Source organism: Diadema antillarum, unplaced genomic scaffold (assembly GCF_040938485.1).
Source record: "Diadema antillarum isolate AM-2024a unplaced genomic scaffold, OU_Dant_1.0 scf00000028, whole genome shotgun sequence".
In the NCBI taxonomy this organism is placed as follows: Eukaryota; Metazoa; Echinodermata; class Echinoidea; order Diadematoida; family Diadematidae; genus Diadema; species Diadema antillarum.
This window is the reverse complement of record NW_027270917.1, coordinates 5,619,258-5,644,354: the sequence shown is the minus strand read 5'-3', so window position 1 is coordinate 5,644,354 and position 25,097 is coordinate 5,619,258. Positions and strand designations below refer to the sequence as shown.

General features: G+C 37.2%; 1 protein-coding gene across 1 annotated transcript in view; it reads left to right on the top strand.

Moving 5' to 3' along the window:
- The window catches only part of LOC139736144 (FH1/FH2 domain-containing protein 3-like), a 184,544-nt gene that overhangs the window by 56,590 nt on the left and 102,857 nt on the right, over nt 1-25,097 (top strand). The window contains exons 7-8 of the mRNA XM_071646877.1: nt 19,258-19,369; nt 22,798-22,889. Coding sequence (XP_071502978.1) covers nt 19,258-19,369; nt 22,798-22,889 — 204 coding nt within the window. The remainder of the gene's footprint in view (nt 1-19,257; nt 19,370-22,797; nt 22,890-25,097) is intronic.

The window sequence follows — 25,097 nt, the reverse complement described above, 5'->3', positions numbered from 1 at the left end:
ATTGATGTTATGTTTGCTTCATTGATTATAGAAGACAAATACAATGAATGTTGTGCACAAATTTTAGTATTTGTGTTATTGTCATGAAATTATTCATCTTTGGTCTCTGGCTGACAATTTCTTCAAACAAGGCTGTGGCTCTACGGGAAAGGAAATGAGATATATACACTTTCAAGATAATTCTTCAGGTTTGAACTTCTCCTTCAGTCCTCAAGATTTGGGAAGGATTGTGGCTTGTGTTTATGTGTGTGTGTTTATGTGTGTGTGTGTGTGTGTGTGTACCTGTGTGTCTGTGTCTGTGTGGGTATTGCTGCTTTTGGAACTTTGGTTGTGCCTCTATTACAAATCTCTATCACTTTCCTTGTGAGAAGTGTTGCAGATTCTTGGCCTCAGCATAATTCCTGTCTTCACAAGATCATTGCCTACAATGTAATTCTGCATCAGAAAACTAGATGAGTCCTAATTATTTCTTTGAGAGAGATTGTCCTTATGATCAAAGGAGAAGGGATCCTCGGAGAAGACACTGACTACAGCAGGTGCTACAGGGGCTTTGAACCCATGTCCTTCTGTGACTGAGTGCCTCAGAAGATACTTTCTTCCGAGCCAGGTTCCAATGAGCCAGGTTAATCTCCTGATTAGATGTGAATACATTTGAGGTTATCCATTCATGACAGGACACAAAAACATCCCAGGAAAATATCCTTCTTCTGTGGTACATTGTATGTGATAAGCTGACTGGAAAAAGGCTAATGTCCAAGTTTGGTAGAATACGTTGGATTAATTTGCAATATTTCTGTAGTGTGCAAAACATTTGCAAGTCTGGTTTGTTTTGTTTTGTTTTGGTTTGGTTTTATATCTGCATTTTTCAGCATTCCATCACAAAATACTGTCATTGATAATTATTTTTCAACATTACTGACAACAGAACACAATGCTGAGTGGTAAACAGATTGTGCAATTTGATACCAACGGCAACTAATCGATGTCAAATACAAGGAATATTCATGAAGGGAAAAATGCAGTAGACTGCACATCATAAGCCTGTACTTGAAATAATGGTGGCTTGATGGAAATGGGATATTGAAGAGAGTTGAAACGAGAAAACATCACTGAAAATATTGTGCCGGTGATATTTGAGATACTTGATGTTATGGCACATGAGTTCCTAGCCCTGTTTATTAATTCACATGCTCGGTATTACAGCATATGTATGATAAGACCAAATTAGATCGACTGCAGTCGTGGGACAGATGAAAATTTGAAGCGGTAAACAGTGATTTGCTTCCTCATGACTAGCTGGTTCGGGATGCTACATGAAAATGAGAGTAGGACATTATTATGCCTTAAAAGTCTTCCCCCGGGGGCCAGGCAATATTGATTCCAGCGAGGGATTTCAGTGTAGAGTGAATTTTGATCTTGCAGAAATTTGGTGCCTCATATATTGGTGGTTCTGCTGACTACATGATTTCATATATTTTGTTCAAATGGTGGATGCTATATCCATAGATACTGAAGAAGAGAAGTACAACTAGACTGTGCAATATTTGATTTTGCTTCATGATGCATCTTTTTGACACTCATCAGTATAATATTCCTTATATTGTATATGGTCAGTTTTACAGTAAAGGGTGTAACTTTGATGTGGCAAGGGTCAAAAATTAAAGTTGTGTTTCCATTTTTATCTTTGCCTTTATTTTATATAGGAATGTCTATATTTTCAATATTTTGTCATTCCAGAGCTTAATTCTTAGGCTAAATATGAAAAATGAAGTGACTATTATGGAATTTTAGATAAATTTAGGTAAAAACAACAAGAATGTTTTGATCACCCACAGCAACCAAATGAAGATAAATGGTGGAGGTAATACAACTTTTCATTTGCTGTGAACATATATTTGAAATATCAAAACACTTTTCCCCCAACAGATATTCGCTCTTGCAATTATTTGGATGTGAACTTCAAATTCCAAGGTAAAAATGGTACCTGACAAATTATCTTTAAGTTAAAAGAATGTTCTAGAAGCAAGAGCCACTCTAAACATAGCCCTAAATTATCTCTTGGTAACAAACATTTATCAACCCAAATCCCAAAGAAATTTGATTATTTTTGACAAAGTTGAAATTTTCAGACTTGTGAGTTTCGGAGGCTTCAGTTAACAAACTAGTGTGTTTCGGAGGCTTCAAAACTGCTAACACAAAGTTCTAGTCCTGTATTCACTTAGAATAAGAAAACTACAGTAAGCAACTATCACTACATGCTAGAATAACAACAAGGCATCAATAAAATGTGAATAACAGTATACAGATGTACATTTTATGGCAGTGCATAATGTTTACCCTTCATACAAAATGTACTTATTATTAGAAGGAAATTGGCTTCCACAAAAGTGAATAACAAACCGTGTACACTTTGAGCAATGCTCAGTTTGAATTTATGACATTACATGAGGCAATATGATTCTAAAGGAAACTGCAACAGTAGCAATAAAAGTACACTGATTAGGAACATCTTTTTTTCTTTTTTTTATTTGCGGCTTAAAGTTAGCAGCAACGCATGTTTCGGAGGCTTCATCATGACTGTTAACATGCAAAAATGGTCCATTTTAAGGTGATATGAAGTACATTAATGCAGTTGATTGTTTCCAAATAACTAACAATGCTGTAACATGTAAAATAGTATTTATTTGTATGCAGAAAAAAGACTTTCCAACATATATGTTAAGAGACAAAGAAAAATATTTTAAATCTTTATGCTCAGTTGTATACATACACTGTATTTGCATATCCATGACTTTGGCAACGCAGAACATGATCAGGCTACACACATGTACAGCTGTATGCATTTGTCAAACTTTTCATCATAATGCAGTAAGAATTACTTTCAATGAGTTAGAACTGTAGCTATAGACTTAATGCAAAGATTATGTTTGCTTGCTTTATAAGTGCAGTTTGTGTGATGTATATTGACATAAACCACCCATCATAATTGTTTTATATACATGTAACATGTGAAATCAATTTCAACTGTTGATGAGAAAGGGATAGAAAATAGACTATGTGATGGCATGACGGTTAGATTACAACATACAAAATGTGTAGCATTGTAAAATATAGAAAGGGGAAAAAATGTGTATAAACATTCTTTTGCATATGACCATGCCTGATATCCCCTACTATAGCTATCAAATGCAGTGATCATGGTCATAGAACAGCAATCTTAAACACTGATCAGCCATTCCATGTTAGGGTCATCATCAAACTGTCATCATCAAAATGGAGTTGGAATAATCAATATATTGGTGATATTATCATGGAGCTCAATAGAAATTGAAATGGTCAAGATCCCAGTCATCTTTTAGAATCGCCTGTTGAAAAGATAAATGTACATACCCTACCCATGACTGTGTACGAATTTGAATTAAAAAAAAAAAATGTTGACCAAATGTATAGTTCCGTATAATATATGATAGTTAGAATTTTACTTTCTTTTTCGGTGGTATACAAGTCACCCCTGTTTCATATCATTTTCTTTTTCTTTTTTTTTTAATTCTTCAAAGGCTTCTTTTTTTATAGTTATTTTATAAAATTCCAGTTTGTGTGACTCCTGTGACAGCTAGGAGGCCTGTTTTTGAAGGTACGCATTGAGAAATTGCTAACAGAACTTTTACTGTTTCTAAAAATGACAACCTTTTTAGCAAAAAATTAAAAAGCAGCAAATGTGTTTAAATATCTAAGTTTTTTAGAAACCCACAAGTTTGTTTTAAATAGTATATAAACCCACAGACTACAGTTTTAACCTTTTGAATTTCAAAATAGTTAGGGGCTTGTAACTTTTTCCAGAAAAGCCAGGACTAAACAGATTATAAAGATTTCAATCATTTCAATATTGTTCTTTGTGAACATAACTTCTCCAGTCACCCACCCATGGAAACTACATGTACCCCATGGCAACAGGCTATTTATAAGTAGAGGTCTATATGTCATTTATAAACAATCCTATCCCAACCATTACTGTCCATTTACTGCACTGAGAACTACATCCGCAAACATGTCGCAGAGTCTCACACATGTATGCGAAGAGATGTTTCGTAACACAAGTTACATTTTGTTTAATCAAAAATAGTCAAGTGGTCACTGCCAGCATGATAAAGTATGGAAAATAGGGTATAGTATCAAGATTGTATTGCACCTTGCATGCCTCAGATCTGACATACAGATTGATATGAAAACCTGTCTGAATGAAGTAATCAAATGTCATAATTCCAAAACAGTACCCTGTGATCCAAGTCACACCACAGAAATGATAATCTGCAAGATGTTAGCTATTTTCAAATCCAATCACAAATTTATTGATTAATTATTTTCCTCCAAATAAGTATTGGAAATGAAAGCCAAAGAACTTGTTAAGAAATGGAAAGCTGAAAAAGTAAAGATTTTAGTATGGCAAAAACAAATGCCATGTGAGTAACAATGGAATGGATTTGTCAATGGGTTATAAATGGACATGTAAAAGATTGTGTTTCGAAACTATTACACTCAGATGATAGTGAGTCAAAAGTGTAAAAATCCAAAAAGTATTTTCCACCATTTGCTCTGGATCATGCATAAAAGATACAACCTTAAATTCAAAAGTAATATATTTCTTAGTTAAGTGTATGCTTCCCTCTTGAATAACCATATATTAAAGTCCTTGAATCTTCAGGACAGGAATAGTGTTCAGTTCTTTAAAAAAAAAAGTGTATTTAACACTAAATAATCAAGTAATTGTTTGGTCTTCATTATCAAAGTCTAACCAGTCAAAAGAGTGATACAAATATGGTCACAACACTGCAACTTCTCTCAAGAGTAAAAATGAGTTATCCAACTTAAGAACATTGATGTATCCACAACTACTTGCTTTGTTGCACTACTGTTGCATGATGTGGGCATGCACGCAAGCTGGAAGTCACTTTCATTACTCACAATATCTAGCCTGTTCCATTGTTTCAAAAGGAAACCTACAAAATAAATGCTTTTCATACATTTAAACAACTATCTACACCTTGCTTGAGGAATCATTAAGTCTCATTCAGTCCAAACAGTTATTTGATAGACTTAGAATTACAAAATTGTAATCAAAACATTCCATTTACATGCTGTTAACATAAAATGAAGCCTCCGAAACATCTGGAAAATTAATCTGGTATGCCTTATGTTTTTATGAAAATCATGTATGTTATGTAGAAAGTGATGGGTAAATTGTGTCTTTTTTGGTTGATATACACTGTTTAAACATATTTGTGGGGCAACATCCTCATCTGCTAATATTTTATTGCTGAATGAAAAGGTGAGTTATGTGTGACACGTCTGCACTGTTTAAGAGAAATAGGTAAATCGTATAGTAAATCTATATTAGTGAGTAAACAAAGCAGCCAGAAAACTGAATGTGATTAAATATCGTTAGATATGTCATAAGCGATCATTGGGTGGGTGAACAATAAATCTAATTTGATTTTGTCCAGAGAAAATCACAAAAATGCAGTGTTAACATCCTTTTGAAGCCTCCGAAACCACTTTTTCTCTATAAAATGTATTAGCTCAAAAAATTATTGCAGTATCATAATGTTTTTATCATTTTTGTTGTCTGTCCATGTCTGTTGATGATTTCATGGCATAATTTGGGGCAGACACTCAAAGAATTTATCAGAAATGTCAAATTAGATGTTTTTGCTGTTTCGGAGGCTTCATGCGTCTCGGAGGCTTCATGTGTTAACGGAAAATTTGTATTGTCTCCTATTTTCAGAGAGTTTGGCGGATCTTAACTATTTTTGGTCTATTAGGTTAGGGCCCCATATCCTACATTTTGACATATAGATTAGGTCGCTTCTCTTATCTATATTCATATTATTTGACTAAACACTTTGTTTCGGAGGCTTCAAAACTGCTAACGGAAATTTCACTTGATGGAATAAAATTATCACAAAATTTCAAATAGCCCTAGAATCAAGTAAACTTTGATGTAAGTCTAAAGTTTAGCTGTACCTTACTATTTTCAGCATAAAAGAAAGTAACCAAAACACATCCACTGATCATTACTGTCCATCAAAGTTTGTAAACAATTGTTAACGGAAAATGAAGCCTCCGAAACCCCAAATTTGAAGTCATAGTATTCTAAAATAAAGGGCCAGATACAAACCAAACTAATTTGGTCATTTCAATTGACCATACAACTATGCTTTTAACATAAAAAATTAGATCTCTGCAGTTGCTGTAGAAAATTATTAACATTTCAAAAATGTTATATAGATTTCAATGCAACAAAATAGTCATTTTTAGGGTACATATGTGACTGTCAAAACAAAACGCATCAATACCTGGACCTGATTATGCTACCCAAGGTGGCTACTCATAAGGTGACTCACATGGGAAAAAATCTTTGAGATCTGTAAATCTATGTGTTCAGGGTGGGCCAAAAGGCTAAAAATTGAAAGTTACACCCTTTACCGTAAAACTGACCATATAGTTTGGGTGCACTCTTTCCAATAATGGCTGTGACTTAATGATGGTCTTTCTTGCCAGAAATTGCATGTTCAATTGAAAATATGTATGTAGAGTAATGCATCCTACTGCTTGAGTCATATATTTGTTTGTTTGATGATTATTTACTAATTTTTATGCAATGATTTAGTAGCACTGCTAAAGCTATGAATAGGTTTGTAATGTGTTTGAATGTACAGTTGTTGTTAGTCATGGCTTGTTTTCAAGTGATAAAACTTTTCGCCCGTATGAAGAAGTATTGCTCATATGCTACCTAGTGGTAGAAAAGCAGTTTGAAGCAGTATTCAATGTGGATATTATGGCATAGTCCTGTCTCTTTTGAAAACGTTCATCAAATTTTGATTACGGTGCCAATATCTGTCTTCATCCATCATTCCATTCTCTCTCCCTTTCTCTGTCTGTCTTTGCTCCTTTCAATTCATTCTCTCCTCATCCCGGAGTGAAATATTTCAACTTGAGATCATAACCAAGCTCATCAGCAGTGTAGTTGTGTGCATGACCGTGATGTCCTACATGGTATAGCTTTTAGTTCCGAGGGATCTATCGCCTCCGTCCAGTTCTTGCCAAGTCACACCACAAGCCATGGGATGACCTCTCCAGGACTTGGGGTCCTCCTGTCTCCTCTCTCATCCCTCCCTCTTGCCTCCAGCTAATCCCCCTCAGTCCCCCTCCTAATTCAATGGATCTATCCTCAAGTGAAGGATGTCATTCATTTTCTTTTTGCTGGCCCTAGCCCAGATGAGCATCTCTCTCCCCCTTCTCTACCCCCTCTCTCTCCCTTCTCTGGCACCCCAACAACAACCTCAACTTTCCCTCCTTTTTCCCCCCTTGCCCAGGTTTGTGTGTACCCAGGTCATGATTGGGATTCTCTATCTTAAGGCACTAAATGTATGGCATACATGAACTTCAAAGTAAAAATGGTCTATCATCTTCCAATTCATCCGGCAAGCCACATAGTGTATACTCTGTCTGCACCCAAGGACATGTTCAGGAAGTCACATGCATGTGCTAGTTTTGCAAGTTCATTTTGTGCTTCTCAGGTCTGAGGAAAAGAAGACAAAATAAGAAAGAAATCATCATTCTATTTCCGATTCAAATCTCTGTAACTTGTCAGAGTAAGAATGGACCTTCTACATTGTACCCTTTCTTCTCACTCTTTCTCACTATAGCTTAGTATCTTGTCCCCTCTCTCCACCCCTTACTGTTTTCTCCTTGTCATAATATTCAATGTAGTCCTCCGAAGCCAGATCTGAGGAAGGTGTCCAATTGCCAGAACAACAGCATCCAAGTGACCAGACACTGTGTCAATATCAGCATGGCAGGGTCTAGTAGGATTCAGAGGGAGTTCATAACTCTTCGGGTTATCTGGGTTCTTCGGTTGACCTCATAAGGGAGCTTTAGATTTTAGACGCGCGGACGTTCAAAGGAAAAAAACATGTTCTGAGCGTACGCAGTAGTGCGCATAAAGTCAATCTAATTTTAGCTTGCGTCGCCTTAGTTTTTCACTACGCGTACTGGGCTATTTTCACATCTGCACAGTTTGCAACGTAGAGAGCTTCTTCATGCACTGATCATATGGGGGCGCGATTTTATTTTTTATACGTTGCGTCCCAGCGTAATCTAAAGCTACTTTTCCACACGACGCAGGGAGAGGAGAACGTCCAGCGCAAGCGTCGGCTCAAACGTCCGCGCGTCAAAATCTAAAACTCCCTAATATCCAGTTGAGAAGTAGCTCCCACTTCTAAGTTCCAGTTTGCAGGTTATCATACTTTTCTTAGGTCAAGCTGTCCTCACCTGGACCAATCTTATCTTTCAGAAGCTGTTGAGATTCATGTAAGAATTATTATTTCAATTTTGGGATTAACAAACCTTCAGGATAAATGAACCTTACATCACTTTCGAACGAATTATCCTGTGGAATAACGAACATCACACGATATTTTAGCAACAGAATCACCCCGGGATTGGATGAGTTAAGCACTTGCGACTGTAGTAGTCGTAGCAGGACATGTGGTGTCAGGTTGTGCTGAGTGGCTTGCCACCCGCACAAATTGACAGCTCTCGAAATGGCACCTGACAGTGTGCAAAACCGGGAGGGACAGTTGGTATTATGTTGTCATCGCCAGATGATGTAGGGTTGAGAGGGGGTAAAAGTGGGCTCTGTTTTGCTGCATTCAACATAACAGGAAGTGGTGTGCAGGTTTCAGTCAGTTTTTTTAGTCCTAATCTGGCGTTATGGAATATTGATGTGTCTTCCGGCAAGGGTATGTGTGTAAGGGGAGTGAGAGGGAAAAAGTTAGGGGCAAAAAGCCTAAGAAATTTAGGACAACCACTGTGATCATTTCAATTGAATTAATTCAAAGTTTAGAGCCTTGAAGAATTGTCTTTATTGAGAAATATCACTGTTTCCTTCCTAACTTATCGCTCGCAAAATTTTACTTTAGGTTAAAAAATAGTCGCCTCCTGAAGCCATTGTTTTGAATAAGAGGGCAAATAAATATGAGTAAAGACACTGTTAGCAAATCAAGCAAGAAGCAATCCTTTATAAAGCACCTTTCCAACTAGATGATATGATTATGATGGGATATTTGAACTTGAGATTGAACTCATAGAATATCTTTCCCCTGTTAATTAGGTCAAAAAGGAGTAATTCCATCACTGATATCATTTGATGTGGAAAATGACTCCTGAATAAAGATAGTGTCCTTGTCCTCTGGAATGGTATTATGAACATATTGATCATTACAAACATTCTCAGTCTTTTCATTCTTACTGATGTCAAGCTTTGTTGAGAGAAAAATAAATGGAACCAGACTGCTGAAAAACTGTTGGGCTGTCACATGCTGTTGAAATTCAACAAAAGAGTAATTTCTGTCGGAATGGCTGAATCTTCTAGGTGGAACATTTCAGCCTGAATTGATCAGAATGATAAATCCTGATATAGTCATTTAATATCCACTATGCCCTCCACGTAAATAGACTGTATGAGGTCAAAACAAGGAGTCAAGCAGCCAGGGGACTCTGGTTGTTATCAGGGGTAGTGGTGGACTACAGGTTCACGTAATTTGTGGAAGGAAATAATCAGTTAAGCAGTACCTGTGCGTTTCCTCGTCAAACAAACCGAAGCTACACATCCTGAAAAGTGTAGGAGATACTACGCTGTATGTCTAATGTGGATGGGTCTCGCCACATATGTGTTGCCATGGGTCTTGAGTCTACAGCATGGTTCAAAATTTAAAGTACCAGGTAGAATTTTTTTCCCCACCCCGTACATCAATGGAATCAGTCAAATTATGATGATGGCAAACATGAAAGATCTGCTCGAGTAGTTCAGGTAGATTAAAACAGTTGGACCAGGATGTCCCTAGTGAGCAATAGAAGGAGTTAGAGTAGGTTAGATCTCTGATGTGATCTCAATAGTGGTATTTAAGGTCAACAGTCCATGGATGATCATCATAATGTAATCGGATTAAATATCTTCTGTACCAATAGAAATTTGACTGGCCATGAAAGGACCTGTATGTTCCTGGATTGAGGGCTACTGTAACGGAACAAAGAAGACAATGAATTGTTTTTTGGATAGCCACAGAAACATTATGTGTGGTGCCATCTGTAAACCTCCAATCTACTGAAGGTGTTCTGAGGCCACCATTGATCTGTGAAGGGTGTTCCTAGACCATCAATCATCTACTGTGGGTGCTGGCACTTACTGTAAAACGAGGAATTTTCGCGTGCATTTTACTTTCGCGAATTTCGCGAGCGCCAAGATTCGCGAAATGACAATGCACGCGAAAGTCCTTGTCTACATTATATGCATTGAATGCCAGTAGCAGTTCGCGAAAATTTCATGCCGCAAATAAGGCCGTCGGCTCCAATTCGCGAAAAATTCATGCCGCGAATATATCATGTTTTACAGTATGCGATTCAGTGCCAATTTACTAAGGGTGCTTCTCTACAGCTAATGCTTGATGGTTGCTGCCAGTAGTGCACTACAAATGCACCGTTGCTTTTAGTAAGCAGATAGTGTGAAGTCTCACCTGCCTCTTTTGCAATAATGTTTTTTTTTTTCCTGCTGAATTTACTGAATGTTTGCATGCTGTCATATGGGAAATGAGAGATTACTCATAACGTGTCCTTTGATACACCATACAGCAGTTTGTCATCTTGTCCATAGTATATTGATAGGTTCAGACCTTGGCATCAATCAACAGTTTGCCTTGAGGAAACTAGAAAATAATAGAGCTTAGATTTATGCCTCATCTCTTGTACAGTGATCATGATTATCATAAAAGTGATGGTATTATTGATGATTATTCTTATTTCAAGCATTCTTGTGATTGTTTTGATTAAGTAAAATTTGAAATAGATGAAAATGCCCTGTGTCATTTTCAGGTGACAGATATATAGTATCAGCGTGATTAAGTGTAATGGTGCTAATGATAGGACAGCTGTATCTATTGTAGGTACTCAGCTTTTTAATTTTTTTTTTTTTTGCGTGGAAAAGACAAGATTCACACATTTTCAGAGAAAAGCTTGTGATACTAGAGATTATGTTATAATAATCTAGGCATTAGATTTGTTATTATTTTGTTATGATTTTTTATGTGCTCTGAGATTTGTATGTGTAGCCATCTTGCTCACTACTGGATCAGATTCTCGGTACTTAGGGAGTAACATGGAGCTCTATACTGGAGTAGCTTACGTTCATTCTCATGAGGAGAGTCACAGTACTGTGCCATTCATCTTGCAGTGAGTCAGGGCACTTTTAGTTTCATGTAGGCCTACCTGCTGTGTAGCTCTGCCAAGATTGGGGGGGGGGGGGGGGGGATGCAGAGTTGATGTGGTGTGGCAGTGACTGGTTGTAGTCTTATGTCATCATTTTATCAAGAGTTGAACAACAGATAGAGTGTGAAACAGTTCAAGTGTGATATGATCAGGAACATTCTTCCACTGTTCAACATCAAGGCAGTGCTGAGATCCTGTGAAATGATGCATACTGTATTAAAAAACCAGAAACATTCTATCATGGCATGAAACGTTCATGAATTGCCACATACATCCAATGTATTGTGTAGACATGAACTGTGGCATGCATTTTACTTTGGCAAATCTCGGCTCCTTGCAAAATTGGCAAATGTTTCATGCATGTGAAAATTTATGCTTTTACAGTGCACTAAAGTGGCTGGAGAAGTTGTCTGTTATTTCCTTATTTCATGGCTCTGTAGAATGTCTTAAAGAAGAAACCCTCTCCAAAATTTGATCAACTTCATAAGAAAGGGGAAAAAATCCCTTCAGAACAGTGCAAAAATGATCAAGATCGGATAAGAAATAAGGAAATTACAACATTTTGAAATTTCAAAATTTTTCGGGAAACACTCATTGATCAGTCGTTATGAATATTTAAATCAGCAAGTTGATGATGTCATGCTCTCACAATTTCATATTCATTTCATTTTTAGAAATAACAAAAATCTCACATTTCAGCAGTATAATATAAAACTTTGAACCACTCAAAATACAAAAAGAGCAAATGTTAGCTCTGATATATTTTGGTGTGGGGATACTAGTATGCTGTAGGGAATTTTCTCTCTTTCTTTTAGAGTTTATTCATTTTTGGGGTGGATTTCCTCTTTAATAGCACTTTCAAGATAAGATATGTCAGAGTTCTACACTTAGCCAAGTCTCCCTAATTCTTCAGAAAGCTCCCTGAAAAATTACCAAATTAGATCATTCTTCAAATGTTTAATGAATTGGTTAAATAAACTTGAAACTTGAAACTTGAAACTTGAAACTTGAACTTCTTATCCTGACAAAAGCATGCAAAAATCTCTCAGATTATACGGAAACTATTTTTCCTCATTGAGATGCATGTGAAGCCTATTAAAAGTATCTGCCTGATTGCTCTCCGGAACTTTCCTTTATCTTTATGTGGAAATGTTGGCAGCCTCAGAGTTTGTGCAGTGCACTGGCTCAAACTAGAAATTCACCTGTTGTGTCTAAAATGAGGTACTTTCCTGTAGATGCAATACATACCACATCTGCTTCCTTTAGGTATACTGTACATGTGCAGACATACTTTGGTCCAGTTGTTGGTAATACATTCCATGTCCTATGTGTTTAAAGTCAATTTTACTGTTAAACTGGGTCCTTCTTCTTGTTGTTGTTGTTATTTTTTGATTCTTAAAAAAACCACAACCCAGCAATGTTAAAATGGCATTCTAAAGGTTTGTGAGTTGAGTCTGTCATATGGATGTGACTGCCTTTATATCGTTCCCAGATTGAAATTATGTACTGAAGTCAGTGTCGTCAATTGAGAATGATAAGGGCGTTAAGTTGCCACTAAAGCCATAACGTGTGAGGGGTCTTAATGCCCTTGTCATTCTCAGCAGACGGTATAGTAATGTCAATGGGAAATTTTAGTAGGCATTATTTTTTTGATCTATGAATTATTTTTGCAAACAGCCATATGACAGGGGATCTGGTGTACAAACTGTCAAAGAGCATGTATACTAAAAATAACCAGATCTGGTTTGGAAATGAAGGCTTCTATTAATGAACTTGTATGTTGTCATCGTGCTATATAAAATGATGCCCTATTTCATAGAATCTGCCCTTAAGACTGCACAAAAGTGGAACTCCAAAAATAGGCTGATATTTTCACTAAGGTACCTGAGGGGTATCTTTAAACTTGTGTGCTGGAGTTGTGCAATATTCTTTGTCTTTTGCAGTGGGAAATCATATCTGAATATGTAAAGTTATTTAAAAAAAAATCATGACCAAATGCTTTTAAGAATGACAGATTATGACAAAAATACATAACTTTCACTATATATCTGCTGCCTGCTGTAGCATGTCAAACTAATTTTAGGCATATATGCAATTACTAATTTTAGGCATATATGCAGTTGATATCTTATAAAATGAGGAGCATGGAATAAGATGTATTAAATACAGCTGTGACCACTTCGTTAAGATGTCATAGTCATTGTAGGGTTAGTACGGTAATTGATTAACGAAATCATTTACAAAACAAAACAACAACAACAACAGGCATTGTGTACATAATCAAGAAAATGGGCGTACCAACTTTGGACAGTTGAAGGGCTAGCTATTTTTGAATTTAACTGCTTAAAGCAGTGTAGGAGATGAGGAAACTTTTTAAAGGGAAATCTGACAAACATCAAGAATGTGAGCAAAACTTGAATTCATGCAACTTCCCATAGGGTCCTCAAAATAGCACTCCTTGTCATGTGACTGTGATAATTACTTGGCTAAAACTTTTCTCACATACTTTTTGATTCAGGAAGAGCAGCACATAATTTTCTGGATTGATAAAAGGGGCTGTGGAATGTGTATCAAACAAAATTCCAGACATAACTTTTAGTAGGCGTGTTTATAGAAAATGTGAAGTTTAAGTCTTATTTATAGAAAATGTGAATTATTAACATCTGACTAAGCATGTAACTTTAAGTGCAATTTTAGAACTCCTCTTTAGTTTAACTTATTCTATCGGTATTTTACTTCTTTACTCGTAAATGTTATGCACATAATGTGTCTTATGTTTCCAGTGTGTAAATGATATTTGATTTACACAGTGTATCATTTTACCCAATGAATCTTCTCTCTTTTTATAGTTATTGTTGTACTATGTATCATGTTTCTAGTTTTTATGCAATTTCGGGGATTTATCTTTGCAATGTTGCATACTCTGTGGTCGTTAGATGTATGCAGGGCCCCTTGGTAGACCAGTTGGCAAACTGAGAGGGCTGCCCTGCCTAAAGAAGATTGGATAAACACAGAAAGAGATAAATAAGAAGAGACAGACAGATAGAAATATTTTGAGAGAAAAAAAGAATTCTTAATAACCCACAAACAACTGTAGGCACTTGTCAAAGTCATATGACCCGGATGGTTTTCTTGAAATGATAGTGGAACACTCTATCCTAATGAAATGCCAACAATAATGGACATAACAGATCATAGAGTCCAGTTTCGCTTAGCTTTTGTAATCTTTTAAACTATATATATTTTTCCTCATAGTCATGCGATGTGAATCTATAATCCATTTGCGTACAAGAGTGATTTTGATTTTGGTATTGTTATCATATGCAGAGAGAAATTACATTTTTCTTTTTCTGATGCTTATACCAATCCTCATATGTTAAAGATTGTGTAGACTGGCGAAAATGAATAAAAGGATAAGAACCCCCCCCCCCCCCCAAACTCTCCAATGGATTTGTCAAGTATCTTTTGACAGCTGTGTAGGAACTATTTTCAGTTTATAATTCATTTCTTTCCTTGGATAATGTGTATGTCAGGTCAAGAGTGTATGTCAGGTCAAGTTTGGTCTAAATGCCTATTTTTAGTTGCAATTTTGCCTGCAGATATGAATGAATATTCTTTAAATCTTCCCTGGCTATACTTTCAGTCTCTTCTGTTTGATATCATTGAAGTTCCAAGACCAATAGTGTGATCTTGGAAAGACAGGTCTACTACAGTTTTGTACAGACGCCATGGACCAGTTGTTGGTTACAGAGAAGATTAAGACCAACACCTTATTGGGGTTTTGTTTAATAGTTAAAGGAACAACTGCATGAACAAGTGTGACTTACAACACTAACAAATGTGCAACGATTGAAGTAACCATGGCAACAATTAGGTGACATCAAGTCAGTTTTGAGTATTAATTGTGTTTGATGTCATTGTTGTATATAAAGTAATATTTAAATACAAATGCTGTGATGTTGTAGTTCAGTAGACCACACCTCTAACGTCATTTTGAGTCCTATCTCAATGTCTGCAAATAGTCAACTCGTAGAAATGGGAAAAATTGACAGATTGCCTCGCATGAGCTTGAGCGTTACTACGTTATCATGAGCCTCATATTCATGCATGTAGTTGTACGTATAGCCGGGGCAGTGAAACGTCTTGAAGAAACGCCAACCCATTTCCACAAAGACTTGTAGGGGTAATTTGTCGTGACAGACGGCGGTGAGTCAAAGTCGTCTTGAGGAGTTTCCCCATCCTATTTAGTCTCTGGAGGTGCACCAAGTTTAGAAACACAAGCAAGCAAGCAATCATCCAGCCCCACCCCCCTCCCTCACACTTTCTTTTACTCACAAAGTTACCCCAGACTGAACCTTCCTGTCAAGTTATTACTTCATCAGCAATCAAAAAAAAAAAGAAAATCGATCAATAAAAAATAGAGAAAATATGCAAACTGTCTTTTTTTTTTTAAATTGAGTCTATTTTTCAAATCCTTGCACAGAGTATTTGATTGGATGTGTAGTATCAAATTTGTAAGCATGAGTATTTGATGCTATCAGTCAAGAACCATTTTGTGTAGGAACCTATACAAAGGTTTTATTCATTTTTGTAGAATAGCCACTCTCAATATAAAATTGGTGGACTTTTTCAATACTGGTAGTATGCTGAAATAAGTGTGTAAGTGCAGAAAAAAAAATTGAAGTGAATAATGTACAAACTAGTGTCATTTATATGCAAGATCCTGTCTGTGAATGTCAATTTATAAAAAATGAAGAAATGAAATGAAAAATCACGTGGTCAGTGTAAAGTGTCACTCAGCAATATTAACGGTGTGGACTGCACGTTGTGTTGGAGGGTTGTAGCACTTTCAGACACACAGAGTTGTCATATATTCATATGATATATGGGTAAGACGTATTGATTAGGAGACCATTCCGACACAACATCCCATTATGCAGTGTATGATAACTGTAAGGCAGCATCAGACCACACGTACTGTCATACTGTATACGCTATATATTTCGCGGGGGTTTTATTTTCGCGAATTTCGCGAGTCGGGAGCTATTCGCGAAATTAACAACACGCGAAAATATTACCTTCCAAAATGAATCCCTTGCATTGATGATACGAACATTTCAGTACTAGTATACCATGTCACGGCTTACCGAACAGACCATACTGGCTAAGCTTGTTTACGCACGTCCACGTCTACTTACGAATACTGTAGAGAGCCAATCCATTATCGCAAGGGGACCACTCGTCAAAAATCTAGCGCGATGGACTTAACCACTTCAAAAATGTTGAATTCTAACTTACTAGTTCGCAGAGTTTGGTAAGTTTTTTTCATGCAGTGTATAACTAGTATCATTCTTATTTGCTAGTAAGTTGAAAATTCACACTTTCTTTGCCACTTCATATTATCTCTGGTCCCCCAATCGCGAATTTAACCACTCGCGAAAATGTGTGACAGCGGCAATTCGCGAAAATTTATGTACGCAAAAATTATAGCGTATACAGTACTTCATGAGGCACTCATGAATATGTATGAGTCTTTTCTTTCTGCAATACGAACTTTCTTTGGGCTTTCAGCATTGTGTGGCCAGGCTTTCCACGTTGTGTTTTTCCATTGCATTGAATTTGTGGTAATTTGTGAAAAAGCCCTGCCTACTTATACGACATAGGTGGATACGAGAGCATTCAGACATATGAATACATGTCAAATGAATACTGGAAAGCAAGAAATAGTGGCGGCATGAAATTTTCGCAAAGTGCCTCTGGCATCCAGCGCATTATGGTGTAGACAAGAACTTTCCTGTGCATTTTAATTTCACGTATCTTGGCTCTCGCAAAATTTGCAGAATCAAAATCAGTATGAAAATTTCTTGTTTTACAGTAATATGCCATTTCAGACTCGCAAAAAAACATTCCATATCCATACATTGCCATATACAGTTTATCCATAAATGAGAGCCCTTAAGTCTGAAATGGGGGTTTGTGTTTACCGGTACATTCTGAGTGAGGAAGTTGTTTGGCCGTAAAGTTCAGACAGAGAGTAGAAGAGCACAGTGGAAGTGGAAGGTCAGCAGTTTGCACAGGTGCTGAAGGATGCCTCAGGAGAGGGCGGGGCGGTCAGAGAGATGCGGCCTTTGACTGCATCTGTTGTAAGATGACCTGGCGGCTCTAGGACAATTACTCCCTGGACAATTAACCCCAGACCCTTCCCCTGACCCTAACTTTAACCCTGATCCTAATCCTAATCCTGAACATAATTAACCCTGACCCAGACCCATATCCTAACCCTAACCCTAGCCCTATTCCTAATCCTGAACCTACAGTACAATAAATCCTATATCACTACTGTAAAACAAGGAATGTTCGCGTGCGTTTTAATTTCGCAAATTTCGCGAGCGCCAAGATTCGCGAAATTAAAATGCACGCGAAATTTCTTATCTACACTATATGCTTTGAACACCAGTGGCAATTCGCGAAAATTTCATGCCACGAAAAAGGCCCTCGGCTCCAATTCGCGAAAATTTAGTGCCGCGAATATATCATGTTTTACAGTAACTGGTTTCTATATCACTAAGTGGTTTCTAATTGTCCATTAATAGTGATTGTTCTGATACTGATTAGGGTATTGTGATCTTTGTTCGAGATAGAGAAGGGGATAAAGAACTGCTCATGCTATAGGCCTATTCGCACACAGGAGTTCTCAGTTTTTGGATAGTGTTGCAAAAATTGATTTCATTTGCCATTGTTTAGACATCATGGCCTCAAAAGAGGAAATCCACCTGCAAGCAAAGTACTTTAAATCTCTATCCCAAACTGCATATATGCCTTAAAAATGATCAGAGTGTAACCCCCAGGCACCCAAGTGATTGGGATCTAGTGTCATTGATTGCATCATGGTAAAAAAAAAAAGAACATTAATTTCAGATGTGTTTGAACAGACCTGCTGTAGATGTCGCCTAGGTTTTGATACAATGAGAAACAACCAGGAGTTATGTACCGATCCTGATTCACCAATCTCATATTAAAGTTAATTCATGGTGCTGTATAAACGACAGATGCTGTGCTGTGGCCAAATGCCGCCTTTTGTCGAGAAGTTGTTGAAAATCGTAATCCCTATAATAGAGGTCCAATGGCCATAGGTTGAGAGTCCCCAGGGCACTGAGAGGAAGTGAGCGGCCTTGCCTGCCGTTTTCTTTTCTTTTTTTAATACAACTTTCCCCCTGCTGTTCATTCTAGAGAGAGTATTGACTGAATGCTGTGAGTGAGAAAGATTTGTGTCTTTGAGTGTATTCGTGCCAGTTCTGTGTGATTCACGTTTTCAGACATGTGTCGCAATTTGTCTGCATTTTAACTCTGAAGATTGACTGAATGGGACTGAGTGTGATATGAACCACTGTGTCATTCATTCCATCACAGAGTCGTTGGCATACGATACATGTGCCGTTATGTTAACTCCATGTCTTCCGTAAATGCCAATGCACATAGATTTGTTACATGGTTCATTAGATTCCAGCCAATAGTGGCTTAAACGCAGCATGTATCTACTCACATACTTGTACATTTACACACAAAAATAGAATGTATTAATAATCTACCTGACTTGCTGAACCTTGTTAGTGAGCTGTGATAGTAGATTTGTTGATGATATTTGGTAAAAGAAAAGTCATTATCCGCATTACAAAAAAATGGTTGCCCTTTATTTTCATTTAATTAAATCTCAAAATTCCATCTCATTTCAAAACAAAAGGAGGTTATTAAAGTACATTTGAAACGATCCTTAAGTGAGATTTAGCTCCCATTCTTCCTGGTTTGGTATTTGTGTTGCTTCTGTGTGTTTTCCAAATGATCTTGAGTATATTGCAACTCATGCACTCATGCAGGAAGAACAAATGAGTTAGAAAAATAAGTTTCTTTGATGTATTTTGATATATTTCTAAACAGCACCGCCTGGTCACGAAGTCATCTCTGAAGCTTCTCCTTGTCTTCGTGGAATACTCAGAAACCAACGCCCAGCTGCTGCTTCAGGCGATCAAAGAGGTCCACTGCGAAAACGGTAAGTACGGCCAAGTCAAATTCGACGACTACCTGTTCATGCGATGTCGAGGGTCAATACGTGGTCATCAAAAAATGGATACGTAGTAGGGCCTAAGCAATGAGGTGTTGAGAAGAATAGAGTCCTGAAGCCTTTAACATGAGCGTACGATAAGATGACATTTTGTGGGTCGAATTTGAATACATGTACCAGGGTACTGTTAATTGTGTGCCCGTCCCCTCCCCTTCCACTCTACCCCCTTCTCCGCTCCCACTTCCGCTCTCCGTGAAGGGACATGATGTGAGTAAATGAAGCAAAGTGAATAACGGAGAACAAACCGTGCTTAAAGTTTATTCCTGCTTTGCGTCTTACAATCCCCAGTTTCCTGTTCCTTTGATATACCCCTCTCTGCTTCTCCGGTTTGCTTTTGGCTGAGTGGTTGTAAATCTGGAGAGAATGCAGGAAACTGAATAGCTCACCTGTAAATTTCCCCCTTTTGAGCATCCTTAAAATTCACTTACATTACTCAGTTAAAGCCCATACTGTCAAGACAGAAGTCCTTGAAATATCAAAAATAAAAAATGATTTTACCCATTCATTTTTAAAAAACAGAAATGTTCATGTGCATGAAATTTTCACAAATTTTGTGAGGAGCAAGGATTTGCGAAAGGAACATGCACTTGAAAGGTTTCGCCGACACATTCAGCATTAAATGCCAGCAGCAAGTTGCGAAAATTTCATGCTGCGAAAAAGGCCATCAGCTCCAATTCTCGAAAGTTTCATGCCGCGAATATTTCTGGTTCTACAGTATTTGTCAATAATTTCAAATTTATCAGAGGCATTTTAGATGTTAGAGAAGGAGGCTTGATTCCCGGGGAAACATGGATGCAGAAATATTTTGGATGTCCTTTAAAATGAGTTGTTATGAATATTTTGTATAATGATTTCAGTACGAGATGAGGTCTTACAGACAGCCGTCTGCAAGGAGACCTTCAGGTTAAGTCTCTCAAGGCAGTTGTGGAGCCTGTTTGGTGGCACTTAAACAGTTGGCCCGAACCAACAAGCACATATAAAAGTTTCACTCCATCAAAACAAACTTGACGTTGCCAAGAAAGCTTCCTCTATGTACTGCCAGCTGACACTCCATTGAGAAACATGAGACTGACTTTTTCTTTGAGGATGCTGCTTTCATCCCCTCCCCTCCCTCCCCCCCCCCCTTTTTTTTTGCAGAGGTATAGATTGGGGGATTGTTTCCTACCTGCTTGTGGTGACTAGAAATTCAAAGAAAATCCCCTTAACCCGTTGAGGACGAGTCCCGAGTATACTTGGGCAAGCGTCCGTGGGAAATGCGTGTTGTAGCAAAATCAAACCATCCTCAACGGGTTAAGACGTGTTTTCTAATATTAGAAAATTACAGAACATGATAAAATGTATGCTTTTGATTGTACAAATCACTTCTATTAACCCGTTGAGGATGAGTCCCGAGGAAGCCCGGCCAGGTGTCTATGGGAAATGTATGTTGTAGCAAAATCAGTCTGTCCTCAACAGGTTAAAGAAGAAATAGATACTGATACTTTTCCTTTCATAAAGAGAGAGAGAGAAAAAAAAAATAGCAGTTGGCCTTAATCCTGTACTATACAGGGACTTTTAATAGGTGTCACTCTGTGAGCAACTTAATTAATTCCAGCCAATTAGCCTAATTTTTGTGCTTCATTGCAGTCACAACAAGATCTCATTTTAACTTGGCAGACCTGTGTGTTCATTGGCAATTTGACAAATGTATCATTTCCTTGATTTCAGTTGCTCCGCGACTGTCTTGTGTCTCCAGATCAATTTTTGATCACATTGTCTAATCCATTATTTTCAAGCAGGTGTCTGTCTGTGATGATTGTGCCAATTAAAAAAAAAAGAACTGGAGAAGAAAAGTGAGGAGTATTATTTCATTATTTATTAGATAGCAGGTTGTGTAGAGCAATTTGAGCCACACAGCTCTTTTTTATTTTTTTGAAGGAAGTTTAAAGGGATGGTACAGTATTGGTGGAGGCGAGGATTGGGCTTGCAACTTTTTGCGAGATACCAAGAAACCACTTGTGAAATAGAACAGAGCATACCATTCTAAGACAAATTCCAAGTTTATTTGATGGAAATCAGTTTTGGAATTGCTGAGACATCCAAACACAAAGTAAAATAAAGTGATCGTAATGAAAGTTGGGTCCCACCTTTTATTAGGATTACTCTGTTTTGGGTATCTCAGCCATTTCAAAGCCAGTTATCATCAAATAATGCTGAATTCCTCTTGGAATTACATGATCTTTCATATTTCATAGGAGGTTTCTCATATTGCCCCAACATGCTAGAAACCTGAAGTTAGGTCTCAACCAAAGCTATACAATCCCTTTAAGATTAAGTGGATGTGACCCAGGGAAATCATAATCATAGTTTGCTCATGTCTCTCTGTGGTTACTCTGGAGATATGCTGTTGAGGTGTATAACCAAAAGTCATATACAGTCGAAAGAGGGGTCAAACATTTGACTTCCCACACCCCCACCCCAGTTTATCACTTTCTGAGTTGTTGATCATAAACCTGTCTTTCACTCAAAGATGGTTTGTAAAAATGTCTACTGATATCAATTCTGCTGTGAGTTTTGTAAGATTTTAATAGCAGTATTTGTTCAGCACTTTGAAATTTACATTACCGTACTATCACAAAGGAACATTAAATTGTAAATATTATGACAATTCATTATTTTACATTCATGTATTTTGTATGGTTGCCATAAGTTCTAGCATTGTGTGTGTGTTTTTTCTTTACTTGTTAATGTAGAATTTTTGCAATTTGTTATAATGTTATAGCATGTTATATTTCAGTAAAAGAATCTGTTTTGACAAAGTCCATCCCGAGTGCAAGTGAATGTAGACTGTTGAAAAAAAAAACTCAAGTAAAGATCATGTCATAGAATTGATATATTGTTACTTATATTGTCACTTGGTTTAAAAGAAAAAAAATGGCAAACACACAAGTTTTAATTTTCTCTCTTTCAATATAATGCAATTAAAGTCATGTTATTCATGAACATAATAGTTTGTGCTGCCATGCTTTATGTGTATTGACATGCACAGAAAAATGAAAATGAAAACTGTTAGTTTGAATTCGTGGCTGATATTGAGGCATATTCATGAATAGATGTTTGTATGAATATATGTATCCATTTAAATTTTGATATGTTTAACAAAACTGTTAGTTTGAATTCATGTGCGATATTGAGGCATATAATCATGAATAGATGTTTGTATGAACATATGTATCCATATAAATTTTGGTATGTTTGACGAAGCTCAGTTTGAATTCATGTCCAATATTGAGGCATATTCACGAATAGATGTTTGTATAAATGTATGCATCCATATGAAGTTTGATGATATGTTTAACAACTTCTCTGCCTTTCAGGGAAGCAGCAATGGTTCAATCTCATGGAACTGTTGAAGGACGAGGGACAAGATGCAGAAATCATGACGTACGTCATGACACTCTTCAACAAGGTGAGGTCACTCAATTGGTTCTTTTTAATCTTTTTCCCCTCATCTTGAACAAAAATCAGCTTGTGATATTTGTAAGCCAGAGTTCACACGCTCAGAAATAGGGGGATAACGATCGGGCTCTGAATTTTGAGATTTTTGCCAGCGTTCACAGGGACAAAAATAGCCCGCTAGTTGCCGATCAATAAATTGATAAATCTATTGTTCTTGCGCCATCACAGTGGTGTGGTGTGCACGCTGTTGTGATGTGCGCTTTGAATGATGGGATATAAAATTTTGAGCTTACTTGTATTTGGTCAAGCGTTCACTAGTCACCGCGAGGCAAATTAGCGCACTAATTCAGAAATAAGTGCAAGATTTCTTAGGTTTAGCATCACACTGCTCATCGCGCTAATTTGTGTCCACATGGGCCAAAAAACTCGAGCTTGTGATTGCGATGCTTGAGATTTGTGAACCCCTAATTTGTGTTCGTGTGAATCCCCCTAAATAAATGACATGTGACCTGACAGTTTACAGAAACTTGTTGTAACAATCTGTCAGTGGAATTGTGTCACAATGTCCTTGTCTTCAGTGGCCGTGAAATGACTATTGTGTGATAGTTTTGTGGACCATAAAAGATAAGGTACAGTTGACAAAACTTTTTAGATCTTCCATTGCAACTGGTGTAAACCAGACAAACATTTTGACTAATTCCAAATGTTAACTACAGCTAAATGAGATACAGTTCATTGACTCGGATCAAGCCTCTGTTTGATCTGTGTAATCATCAAGAAGTAAGCCATGGCTAACATTTTACCATGCATGTGATCTGTTTGTGAAATGTGAGCTGGCAGTGATCAAATGATATTATAAGCAAAGTGTTCAAATCTTTCAGCTTCTGGATTTTTTCGAATATCCTGTGAATCCAAGGGGAGAAAATGTAACGCTTCGCTTCTTTTTCTGTCACCAAGGTTACAAAGTTGTTTACCCTGTGCGTGATATGCTGGAAAATTGATGACTGATAATAAAATGTTGAACTGTTTTCCTGAAAATGTACAAGTGCGTGTCGTCATGATGGCGGTACATCCTTTTGCAATTTTCACAAATATTCACATAAACTTCATGTTCACTGTAGAGCTCAGGTTCAACAAAGAATGTTGATAGTTGTTTTTTTCCCCACTACTCAGCCCATCTTATCAAATCACTATCAAACTACATGGAAAAAAAAAAACAAACTGGCAAAATAGTGTGCACTGATATCAATAGTAGACTGCACATTTGCACTACACAAGTGATGCATAAGTGTCGCATTGGGGTAATGTAAGGATCTTGAGTCACGAAGCTAGACATTATCCAACGCGATGACAATTGAACGTTTCCTTGTGGGAAGCAACACTGAAAATAGGTGTTGTCAGGGATAAATCCGCAGAAAACCACAAGACTGTACTCTCCATGTAACAGTTCAAGGGCAAAATCAACCTCCTGCTTCAATATTTCAGACAGGAAGTCTAGTATAGGACATAATATTCCCCCTTTTTGTAATGGATTGGGAAAGAGGGTAAATATGAGCCTCACTGCCTGCTAGAAGTCATTGTTAAACACAAGAAGAGTGCAAGGAGACAGCAGTATTAAATGTATCTATGGAGGCAAAAAGCTAGGATATTTTCTAGTATCAGTGTATTGTATACAGTTGTAAATGTATGGTTGTGAAAGAGCACTAAGAGTTGAACGCTATGCAAGTTTGTTTGTTTGTTTTTTCACTCCCCCCCCCCCCCCACAACTCATAGTGCTGAGTTTGGTCCTACACTGGAGGTCAATTTTTTATATGAGTGATTTTTTTTTCTGTATATGAATGATCATGTGACCAAATGATTGTCATCAGGTCATCCAATATGTCGTTCAATTGAAACTTTCTGAGATATTTCATGGTCAAATTAGTTCAGAATTTAGCTTTGAGAAATATGCTCCTCATTTTATACGTTTAGAGGTGTCTGTAATTCTACTGTTGAATGATCACAAACATCGGGGTCACGTAGTGATATGGATGTCTTTGATACAGAATCATTTATTAACCCTTTCTGTGCCATGCACTTTGGACAGTGTGTACAATGCTATGGGGTTTTCTGTGCCAATCAGCACTCAATGCACACAAAGGGTTATTATGTGAGATGGATGACTCCAGGTTACAGGTTGATGCCTCCATTAATTATGCGGTGTTGCATTGAAATGCCA